Source organism: Trachemys scripta, chromosome 8, assembly GCF_013100865.1.
Source record: "Trachemys scripta elegans isolate TJP31775 chromosome 8, CAS_Tse_1.0, whole genome shotgun sequence".
NCBI classification, from domain to species: domain Eukaryota; kingdom Metazoa; phylum Chordata; order Testudines; family Emydidae; genus Trachemys; species Trachemys scripta.
This window is the reverse complement of record NC_048305.1, coordinates 57,417,137-57,429,666: the sequence shown is the minus strand read 5'-3', so window position 1 is coordinate 57,429,666 and position 12,530 is coordinate 57,417,137. Positions and strand designations below refer to the sequence as shown.

Here is a 12,530-nt window from a genome sequence, read left to right as displayed (position 1 = left end):
ATTAATATGTCTTCTGTTTTAAATTTTACTTTTATTTCCTTAGCTCAAACTTAAAAGCATTTAGTGATTACAGTTTCAGCAGAACAAATCAGTCTCTAGCAGACTGATTCTGAGTTCATTTACCAAAGAATTATTTAAGAATTATATATCTTATATAGCAACTTTCATCCATAGAACTCAGATCACTTTACAAAAATGGCAAATGTCATTATCCCCATTTTCAGATGAGGAAACAGAACCACAGAGTGGTGAAATCACTTGTTCAAAGTCACACAGCAAAGTAAGTAGCAGAGCTCAGAATACATCTCATAGATTAAGGCCAGAAGGGACCATCATGATCATTTAGTCTGACCTCCTGCACATTGCAGGCCACAGAACCTTGCCCACACACTCCTTTAATATACCCATAACCTCTGGCTGAGTTACTGAAGTCCCCAAATCATGATTTAAAGACTTCAAATTACAGAGAAATCACCATTTACTTTGGTTTAAACCAGCAAGTGACTCGTGCCCCACGCTGCAGAGGAAGGCAAAAAACCCTCAGGGCCTCTGCCAATCTGACCTGGGGGAAAATTCCTTCCAGACCCCAAATATGGCAGTCAGTTGGACCCTGAGCATTTCGGCAAGACCCAACAGTCATACATCTATAGAATTCTCTGCAGTAGCTCGGAGCCCTCCCCATCTAGTGTCCCATTACTGGCCATTGGAGATATTTGGTGCTAGCAGTCACAAATCAGCTACATGCCATTGCAGGCAGTCTCATCATACAATCCTCTCCATAAATTTATCAAGCTCAGTCTTGAAGCCAATTAGTTTTTTTGCCCTCACTGCTCCCTTGGAAGGCTGTTCCAGAACTTCACTCCTATTTCCCTAGGTCACTGAACCAAATGGCTTCACCAGGTTACCTGGGAGGAGCTCAGATATTGCAATCATGGAACAGTGAAAACAAAAAACAGATTAGATTAGAATATTAACCCAAATTGGAATGAACCCTGAACAAGCACAGGAACTCAGACATGAAAAGCATTATAGATTTCGTTACACTCTATCCAATTCTTCTGTTATGGCAGGAAACTACCAGTACATTAAAATAATCTTCATACACATATAAAATGAAATGCAGAACTACAAAACAGGGAATAACTGGCTAGGTAGTAATGCTGCTTAAAAGGATCTGGGGATTATAAACTCTGGAATAGGCTTCCGAGAGGCTGTGGAATCCCTGTCAGTAGAGGTTTTTAAGAACAGGTTGGACAAACACCTGTCAGGGATGGTCTAGGCCTCAGCACAGGGGGTGGACTTGATACCCTCTGAAGATCCCTTCCAACCCTATATTTCTATGGATCTATAGCTCCTGAGACATTCTTTAGCTGTTTCTTTTTAATGGAAAATATCTCTGTTATTTCAGCAGCATGATTACCTTGGAGCTTACACAGTTACAAGAAGAGATCATCATGTATGACTGTATTTACTGCAGCTCTGGAATTCCAGACTTTAAGACCAGATGCCAAAAGAAAGGGCAAAATTCTCCTCTCTGAATTTCACTGCCCATCTCATCCATCTCTTTCCCCATTTTATACAGGACCCCATCAGTATAGTATCTGAGCAGTTAAAATAGAAACAGCTACTTCTTTTCTTCCTCCCTTCCCAGTCTGCAGGGGAAATAACTCCACCAGTTCACAGTTTTTGTGTTTATGTGTGCATTCCATGGAAGCATAAGTTCATAAAGAACTTATCCAGAAAAGCTTAATTGAACATTTTTCATTTAGGGCCTTACCCAACTCCCATTACGATCAATGTCAGTCTTTCCATTGACTTTAATGGGCCGTGAGCCAGCCCTTAAAATTTGAAAATGTTGAGGTCAATTCCCTCATCTTGGTCCAGCTGCTTCAGAGTTCAAGTGAAATGAAGCATCCTGGTTGTGAAGGGTCCAGGGTGATCTCTCAGTGAACTAGGACCAAATCCCATGCAGGTGCTTTGAATATCAAGACAGAGATACCAGTCTGTATTCACTGGGGAGCCAGTACAGAAGGGAGCACTGATTGAAGTGTTACAGTGAGTCCAGAGTTGCTAGGCAGACGGGATGCTAGTTAACTCACTAGAGCTTTTTCAGTGTGTGGCTTGCCACAAATATCATGTATTGCAAAAAACAAGTTTGGAAGTAAAAATAAATGGATCACCAAGGCCATGGACAGGTTTGTGTCTGGTACTAATGAATACAATCAGCCGCACATGGAAATTGGCATTTTTTGTCATCATGGCCATTCGGTCTCTTTCCAGAACCAAGACGCCATTAATAATGGGAGCCATAATGGAGAAGACAAGCTGTCCCCTCCCTCTCCCTACCAACGTCACTTGGTCTTGTCAGTTGCCTTTATCAAGATGCTGATTTGGCCAGTAACTGAGAAAGCTGGGAGATGGTGCTATTTATCTTCCCTGTTATAGGTAGTGTTCTACATTCAAATTGGTCTGTAGAGCTTCCATTGAGATCAATAGGATTCTGCACACAAATCAAGGGCAGTATAGGATCCTTAAAGGTTAACTGGCTTTGTTTTTTGAAAGTGAACTTTTCCATCTTACTAGTTGGGCTGTGCTTCCTTTGTGAATTGTGTAAAAAAGATTAATGCAAAACAGCATAGCTAACTGCATATAAAAATACCTTTTTGTGCAAGTTTGCACTTTTCCGCACACAGGCAGAAAAAAAAAATCGAAGACTTTTAGCCAGTAAATTTAGGGGGTTATTCTCATCTCTAGTTAATCCCATCACTAAGTGGACTCTCGAAAGCACCTCTGAACTGGTGTAAATCAGACATTTTACACTGTACTTACGTCTAAGTTATTCAGAGTGTTAAATTCCATTAGATCATGAAGCCTTTTGAAAGCTTCATTGGAATATTGGAAGTTGAAGGTAGAGAACGGCGTATTAGGATCATCAAAAATATCGAAGTCAGCAAAGTCCTTCTCTCTCTGAGTTTCTCTTGGAACACCTATAGAGACAACAAAAAACAGAGACAAAATTTTATCATTTTGAAAAAATAAAAGGAAAGGTTTTAAGAGATGAAGTATAAATTATATAACAATAACTTGCTTTTATATGGGGCTCTGGAAATTCATGACAATTATGGAAAGATTTCTAGGTATTTCTGATAAAAAGTATTCACAATGTAACAACTGATATATTAATTTATTGTTTCCAGGAACGCCAAATTTTAGTGTCTTTTAGTGTCTATTACGAACACACCTGGAGCTTTGTATTCCCGGAAGTTGATGTTTGCCAGAACAAAGTGGATTATGGTTGGACAGTCTTTCTCTGTATCAGTATTCTTGGGTTTGAAAACATAGCACTCCTTCAGGCCCTCTCGATCAAACACATGTGGATCTATTTTTGGAAAAGGAAGGTTGTTCATTTTGGCCCATTTTTCAGCAAGCAAAATTTCCTAAAAAAGGAAATAAAGTTTCAAAAGTTTACAAACAGCCATCACAGTTGGGGACTTTCTATTGAGGGTCACAGAGATAAACAAAGATAGGAACACTCTTACAAACCATTGCTTTCTGACTGCAGCAGGCGTATTGGCATGAGTGAGGCGTTGCCAAATTGGGCTTCCTATCTAAACACAAACAACTTTTGGTTTGAAGTGTAGGCTCTCCTTCAAAGATTGCTCAATCCCAAATCATTAAAGTGAAGTTCCACTCTTAAAAACAGGTCTCCAAATTAATTTTCTTATGCAACTCTGCTCCCCAGAGACTCATATCTGATGACTTTATTGATAAAAATACATTTTTAAAATGATTTTTTACCCCTGTAACTCTTGCAGGGCCAACCAAGGAGGAGCGAAATTGAATTCCACCTTCAGTATCATCATCAAAATTGTTTAAAAAGCCAGTTACATCTGTGTGAACCCAGTGAAAATAATGGGATTGCACAACTGCCATTGAAGACATTATTTGAAGACAATGGGGTTGCACAGCTGTAATTCAGGGCCTAATTTGGCCCACACAACCTTTTTACTAGTGATAATTCACAAAAAAGGGGAGAGCTCATCTTGACTCTCAGATTTTAGGATCAGTTTGTTTTGCTGACGGCTAAAAAAAACCCCACCCATAATTTTATTTTTAAGCTGGCCACCACTGCTATGGAAACCAAAGAGATTTAATCAACACTGATCTACAGAACGCTACATTTACAGAATTACTTCTCCAAGCAGAACTGCATTTTAAAATCATGCTACAGCCAGGATGGAAACCTGGAAAAAAGTATGTTTTCTTCTCAGGACAGAGAAGTAAACAAAATCATTTGCAGACAATGACTCAAAAGCACATAATGTGGGCGAGTTGTGGGAGGGTAGGGAAGATCAGTCTATATTTAACCATGTGTTATCTAAATATAATCAGAACAAAATAGGATTTTCCTTTGGGAAACCATTTTGAACACGCAAGAGACTAAAAGGCAGTGGGTATGAAATAATAATGGGTGAATATAGTCATTGTCTTCAGCTGGCAGATTTCACTATATTTTGAAGAGATGAGACATATTTCAAATCTATTGCAAACAAAGGGCAAATTCTGCACTGATGTGTGCTCTGTGAAAAGCAAGTCAATGGGAGCTGCACAAAGTGTACACATCAGTGCAGAATTTGGCTCAGGTCCTTTTTGGCAGAGTGAAAGTGGCTAGCAGAAAACTACTATCTACAGATTATAGCTGTTTGCTAAGTAGAGGTATGTCAGTATTTCTGTCATACACTTCAGTGTTCAGAATTAATAGTTCAGTCTTTTAAGAGATCACTTTGAGACAAAACTTGATGCATTTCATTTTTGTTCTTTGCCAAACTCCTAAATGGCTTTTAGAGTTTTTTGATGGAATTTATATGAAGGTCTAAAAGTGCAAGAAACCCTCTTGCTATTTTTAATAAATATCTTAATGTTGCTATATGCTACCTTCCAATCTGCATGCAAAATACCTACCAACAGACAGAAACTCAATGCACAAAGAGCAGTACAGGAGTAGGCACTTAAAACCTTGCACAGACAACATAAAAATGAGAGAAAAGAAAAGATGTCTCAGTGGCAATGACCTTACAAGTCAATGATACTAGCTAATCAGGACAATGGACCCTATGCGCCCTTAATGACAAAAAATGGGCGAAATTTGCAAGTGAATTTTGCCTAATTAAGCATTAGACTTCAGAATTCAGTCAATTAAGTCGAGGTGGGGTGTTTATGCAGGGAAGATCTAAGCAGCATGCCAAGTACAGGGACAGTTTGAGTTTTTTAACCTACTATTGTTACAAATAGTACCTAATTACTGTACTTGAAAAAGATTAGAGAGAAGTTCTCTATTTTTTCAGTTTGTTTATTCTTTGCAATTGTCTATAGCTCATATTACTGTTTCCCAACATAGTCAATGGTCAGTGTTGTTTGAGTGGCTCTTACACATGGCAGCAGAGGAGAGAGAAATCTTTCTTTTTTAATTGACAATGTGGTTGTAAAACCACAACAATTTTCAGTGGGTCTCCAAAACAGGTGTATTCCCTGACACTACTTTAAGCTCACTTTTAACAACTGACTAGGATTTCAAACTGATGGTGTCCCTTTAAGTATCCCATGAAAATTTCCTTCCTATTGTTGTTTTTCTGTTGGCTTTAACATTCCTGGAAGACATAAACCTTTCTCTGGTCATTTAGAGCTGTCTGCATGTTTTGTCTGTCTGCTTAGATTGCAAAGGCAATGGATCAGGCATTCCACTCTTGCCACTTAAGAAATAATAAATGTCATTTAACCTTTATTTTGCAGTGAATACTTTAGTTTAGGTTGGATGGGACTATTCTTAGAAAATCCTAGATGAAACATGGGCTTACTTTGGCAATGGCACAACTGAAAAGTCTGCTTCACTTCCAACATATTGTATGATCAACTGTATTGCAATGACTGAACAAAGATAAATCTCTACAAGATGATACAGAGACATTCCCTACGTCATATAATGGAGTTGCTCTATGAAGCTAGAGCATAGGAATTCTGGTTCATATTCCAACTATTACATTCTTTCCAGCTGGTAATGTGTATGTGTTTAATCTTAAGAATTCTTACGTCAGCTACACAGCAACCACCTTCCTAAGTAGTTATAACATGCAATAGTTATAAACTTGGACCTTTCTCATGCTATTTCTAATACGATTGAGACTCTTGTGGTACAGTAAGATTGGCGTACACATCTACCTCCCTTTTCCCAAACAAACTGTAGACTTCACCTAACTCCTACATGAATACAAAGGACCTGACTCATGTATACTACAGCCACTTTACATCACTCTGGCAGAGTAAAAGGGCCTGAAAATGCATGTAGCAGTGTAAAGGAAGATCAGGGCCCAACAGTTCTCAAACTGCTATAATTTTCACTCTGCAACCCCATCTATCAGGCTGGGTCACTTTCCTGAAAGTACTTTCTAACAGAATATCTGATTCACTTTTGAATGACACCATGCAATCCATTTTGCAGACTTCCTCTTACCTAATCATCATTATTGTAACAGATATAGCAATTTCCTCCAAACTCTTTGGAAAATCTTACTGTATCAAATCTATGTATCATTATGGCTCAGGGATTGTATGTAATTCCATAGGGGAGAGTAATGACAGTCCCTTCCCTAGAGCTAAGAACTGGCGGGGGGGGGGGAGGAGGGAGGACTTAGGCAAATTTACTTAGGTTGTAACACCTCCAGAGAGATACCACAGACAAAGGATTTTTGGATAAATAGTGTGAGTTTAAACTGAATCACAACAGGACCATCTTTCTGGCCCAGCAAATAAAGAGGACCTTCTGTTCAAGAGTGGGCCCCAATCTGCTGGGAAGAGTTGGAAGCACTCACACTGACCAAAGCGCTTGTGGCGATAGAAGGTGATCTCTAGTTAGCTTATTAGCATACATGTAGGCTCTTTTATTGTTTATAATAAGTTTTCTCTGTAATGCCTTTACCACAAGAATAAATGTGCTTGCTTAGAAAAAAAACGGTGTAGCAACTTAAAATGGTGGGCATTTACACTGCTTATAGCCTCTGAGAAGAAGGTAAAGCAGCTTGCTGAGGCAGTCTGACTTGCTAGGGAATTCACAGTGCAGGCCTGTGCAGCCTAGAAATACCTTGGTCAAGAGGGAGAAAGAAGCAGCTTTCCATCAAGATGGTCAGGGATGCAACCCTATGCTCTGAGTGTCCCTAGCCTTGGTTTGCCATAAGCTGGGAGTGGACGACTGGGGATGGATCATTCAGTGATTGCCTGTTCCTGTTCTGTTCATTTCCTCTAAAGCATTTGGCACTGGCCACTGTCGGAAGACTGGATACTGGGCTAGATGGACCATTGGTCTGACCCAGTATGGCCATTTTTATGCCCAAGAGAGGTGACAGCTGGGGAGCCAGAAGCTGCTAGAGTGGGTGCTCCTGCTAGACCACAGAGAGGGATATAGGTGCAGTTGCCCTGAACTGTGATAACGATCATTATCTATTTTTGAAGAATAGCCCCATTAATCCTGCAGACACAGTGCCAAATTTTCATCTCAGTTATACCCATTCAATGCTACTGAATTCACATCAGTGCACTAGATTTTACATTACAAGGGACAGGGACCCATGTTGGTGCAGTGTCAAGCATATGCTTGATGCTCAATATATAACAACATTATATTAATGATTAATTAATAACATAATAAATGGAAATGACTTCCTCTTAGAGCTGGAGAAATTGTTAACTTTCGGATTATAAAGAAAACCTGCTTTCTGGCAGGGAGTTTCTGAAGAAGTCATAATGTCTGATCCACTTCTCAGCCTTTCCATTGAATTCACTGAGAGTCAGACCAGGTCCTCCGTGTCTAAACCAATGACAGAGAAATTCATTTGGTTTGAAAATCTCTTGTCTGGAAAGAAGTCAGAATGGCAAAGGGAAAGAGTGTTCTAAATCTCTATCACACGGTGCTGGATACTTTAAAAAACAACAACCGGAACTGCTCTGATGAAAGATCTCCAAGCCACGACAATTGGACTCCTAAAATTTCTAACCATTTCTTCATTTAAAGTCTTTGTGGCCAGTTACTGATCTATAATCATACTTTTACATTAGGGTAAAATGTTCAAAAGCGCTTAAGTGACCTAAGCCTAAATCTCAATTTCAAAAAAAGTGACTCAGGCACTGTCAGAGTCTAAATCTCATTAAAAGTTAATAATCCATAGCAGGATTTAGGTGTGGCAATCCAGTGGAATCCTCAGCCCCAAGTTAGGCACATCTACTCCCTATACAGTGCATGGGGAGAGCTAGGTGCCTCAGAGAGGGATTCACAGTAGTCAGCATGCTGAAAGGGGGAGCCATATAAGGTAGCCCATCGGAAATGCTGAGGAGAGGGGAGTGGCCTAGGCCCCACCCCTTAGAGGTAATTAAGTAACTAACTCCAGGCTGGATGAAGATGCCTATCTCCACTTGGCCTTCACAGCTGTAAACCTTCTCCTAGAGCAAGGCACCTAAACCCTTTCTCACAAAAAACAAGAGAGGGACAGCCAATGGCCTGGGCACTCATCCTGGGATGTGGGAGATCTGGGTTCAAGTCCCTGCTCCAAATCAAGCAGAGTTGGGATCTGAAGTCTCCCACATCCCAGGTCAGAGCCCTTACCACTGGGCAACTGAGCTGGTACCTACGTACATATGTGCACACGCACACTACCCTCCAGCCTCCTCAACCAGCCTCCCGCCACTTCCTGATCAGTCAGCCTTGGCTTTCTTTTGTGCAAAGTCTGATCGAGTGGGTATACTCTGAACAGGCCAACTGGACTTAATCCCCACTGTAGACAGCACTAGATCAACAGAAGAGTTCATCTGTCAACCTGTCTGCTGCCTCTTGGGAAAGTGGATTACCTTTGCGGATAGGAAAACCTCTCCTGTCAGCATTGATAGTGTCTACACTGAAGCGCTACAGCTGTGCTACTACAGCATTTCAAGTGTAGACAAGCCCTTAGGAGGCTAGGGAATTTAGGTGGTAGCTGAATGGAGATTTTGAGGATCTCAATATCACATAAATATCAGAACCAGCCCCTTGGTGCATCCAGCCCTAAGTATGTCAGTCACGTCTGAAAATAAGACAGGTACTTCTGAAAACATTACCGCTATTAACTATTTATTTATAACAACAACCTAGCAGTATTTAAACTAAGGTTAAGTTATGTTTACACTGCGCCACAGTGCGGACTATAGGGGTGTGAACTGCACAGCACACACCAAAGTACTGCGATCTAATTGTCCCGTGTGGACATTGCTGTCATGAACTAAAAGGTATCTAGGTCACGTTAGCCCACTCCTGTTTGAAAGAGACTGCGTTAATGTGAACTAGCAATCTTTTTGTTTGCACCAGCTGCATCCATACAGGGCAGTAAGATTGCAACACTTTGGTGTGCTCTGCAATTCACATCCCCATAGCGCGCACTGTGGTTCAGTGTACACAAACCCTAAGTGTACTGATACATGTTCCATAGATGATCTAATGAGTAGCTTATGATAGATAACAAAGGAGGTTTTTCACTTCTTACATTAAGAATTTATCCTTTTGTATTTTGTTTAACATGAGATACACATGACATCAAAAGAAGACTGAAGTAGCAGTTCAGATTTCTGGATGTTTGCTTATTGTAATTCTACTGTATTATGGAACTTCCATATGGTATTTTGTTCTATATTTGTGTCGTATTGTTTTATTTTTATTATTATTAAATGTAAGTAACTTATTTGCTTAATATTGATTATAAAACATTTTTTTACAAGAGGAGACAACAGATCATGGCATGTAGTTTCAAAAAAAGATTTAAGGGACAAATTCTGTATGTCATTGTGCAGGCAAGGTTTCCAAAAAAATCAGGTGAGGAATTATTTCAAGTGACATTTTGTTGAGAGTCAAATCCCACTGACTTCCTCTTGGTAGTAGTCTCTTCTGTTTCAGTGGAATTAATCTCCTGAGTAAAGTGAACAGAATTGGGGGCTGAGTAGAAAACTGTTGACATGAAAGTCAATTACTGCAGAGCTGGAGCCATGATGGCACCAAAGTAAGACTTTTTTAAAAAAGCCCTGTGAATGGAAGGGCCTGGAAGCCACACAAGAATGGAGTTTGCCACCAGCATGATGGGAGGATAAAAAGTATGGCCCAGCTTCTCAAAGATATGGAGGTGCATAATTTCCATTGAAATCAACTGCAGTTAGATGCCTAAATATCTTTGAGAATCTGGGCCTAACCACCTTAAAAATGATAACACAAACTGAAGGAATGGTCTGGTTTACTTACTTTGAAAGGAGGACTGGAGTCACTTGGCCTTGCAGAGAAATCAAAGGAGATTATGAGATCAACACCTCGCTGAGGTCTTAAGATAAGGGGGTATGGCAGGTTAAAGGTGAGCCCACTATCCACTACATGAATCTTTTTACTCTTCACATCTAGTGGCTCATATATCCTCTCAAACTCATCAGGATCTAGGCAAAACAAAACAAAAAACAAATCCAAAAATCCCCAACAGTTAGTAATTGAATTGGTAAAGTACCCTTCTAATGGACTGTAGAATCCCTCAGAGCTATGGATGACAATTGCATTAAGTAACTTAACTAAATGTAAGCCTAATGTGATCTACTGTAAAGTAAGAAGTCTTAACAAAAAATGTATGTGTGTATTAAAAATAATCACAATAAGATGACTTCCAAAGTGACAGGAATTAGCCCCCCTAGGAACCCAAAGCAAATGGTTATCCAAATCCGATATCTGACTGCAAAATCATAAATGCTCACTGTATGTCCTTCGGTGCCAATCTGCACAACCGAACACTGTGTTGACAGCCTTTCAAGGTTCAAGTGTCTGAAATTAGACTTTAGGCATGAATTAACACATTACCATGTTGCTTGTCACATTGGTCAGAACCATAATAATGTTTTACAGAAAAAGTTGTCAAGTTAGAGTCCACAGGCCCGAAAGCATGCAGTGTTCCCTCCCTGATCTCAAAGCTCAATCTGTGTGTGGGAGGAGTTCGGGGGGGAGTGAAGGGGGAAGAGAGGGAGATTTCTCCATGCCCATTTGCACCATCACAGTCTCTGGATACTCCTAAATAATCCCTGTAGAGGTTGAATATTTTCTCCTAGGTCTTAAAGATATTTCTGAAGAATGATTTTTTTCCTTCATAATGTACCTGATTGTACCACATAACAGGACTTTTAATCATAAACCGCGGTTTGCTCCCAAAGTTAAGTTAAAGATGCTTGAAATTTTGATTTAAACAGCGATGTCTGCAGAGGGCACTGTAGTCCAAGGAATGATGAACACTATGGCACCTGAGAACTCAGATTACTTGTTTCTGTTGTCTCTCCCTCTAATACCTACCAATCCAGGGTAGCGTCCAGGTGTGGATGACCTGTGCTATACAGGAAGGCAGACTAGAGGATCTAGTAGTCCCTTCTGGCCTTAAACTCTATGCCTCTGAGTTAAACAATCATGCATACCCTACACAGATGACAGAGTAAATAGTCACCCTTGCAAAGGTATTTTCACGTGAGGAAAAATGAATGGAAATTGATTCTTACTCTAGTTCCTAAAAACCAGGTTGCCCCTTGTACTTCAGGTTCCATGAAGAAAATTTTGCCCATTAAACCTCAAATCAAGTACTTAGATTCTTTTCTCTTTACCCAAGTACAGATTCATCAAATGATGCACCAATTTCCTATTTTGTACCTGAATTTCTCAAGGGAAATCTCCCTCAGAGCAATATGTGACTGAGATACAGGACTACTATTGAGACCTAACCAGACATCAGAACAATATTTCTCTATGCCTTATTAAAAAGCTACTCTTAACTTAAGTTACAGGCAAATAAATTTGGTTACATTATATGTTAATAACACCTTACATTACTGGAAGTGTAAAAACACACAGATTTACTTTGTATGTATTTACATTTCTCTCGGCCTGGAAAATAAAAGTCAATTGTATCTGTTTTTCTTTTGTTTATACTGCAGCCAATTTACCTTTCCCGTTCTTACTGATATGATGATTGTATTTCATTTGTGTTTGTTTTTTTATGAACAATTTGCTTTCACTAGAATTTAAAAAAAAAATTAAATCACTTCATCAATTTATAAAAGCTTTCTTTATTTAAATTTATGAAATTTTAATATGGGGCCAAAATAAAGTTCTTGTTGAGAGGTGCAACAATAGCTCTTCCCCCAAAATGGTTTAGTTAGTTTAGTCTTCTTTTTCAATTTATCACTGCTCCAAAATGCTAAGCAGAACAACACATTTGATTTCACAGATGATACTATGGTCTCCCATCTCCAGGATGAGAATAAATCAGTGGTGACACCACTTGTTCTGTATTGTATTTAATAGCACTAATGGTGCTATTCTTTATATCTCCATCTATATCAGCAAAAGTAACAGCTGATAATGTTAAAATTGCTTCCTAATCTTCATCAACAATACAGGGAAAGAAGAAGGAGAGAATATGATCTCTGGTGCCAGACAGGAGGAG

General features: G+C 39.5%; 1 protein-coding gene across 1 annotated transcript in view; it reads right to left on the bottom strand.

The window, feature by feature from the left end:
- PLA2G4A (phospholipase A2 group IVA) overlaps positions 1–12,530 on the bottom strand; it is a 131,509-nt gene that overhangs the window by 2,582 nt on the left and 116,397 nt on the right. Inside the window, exons 15-17 of the mRNA XM_034779552.1 lie at positions 10,307–10,491; positions 3,242–3,437; positions 2,830–2,987 (exon numbers count right to left, since the gene is read on the bottom strand). Coding sequence (XP_034635443.1) covers positions 2,830–2,987; positions 3,242–3,437; positions 10,307–10,491 — 539 coding nt within the window. The remainder of the gene's footprint in view (positions 1–2,829; positions 2,988–3,241; positions 3,438–10,306; positions 10,492–12,530) is intronic.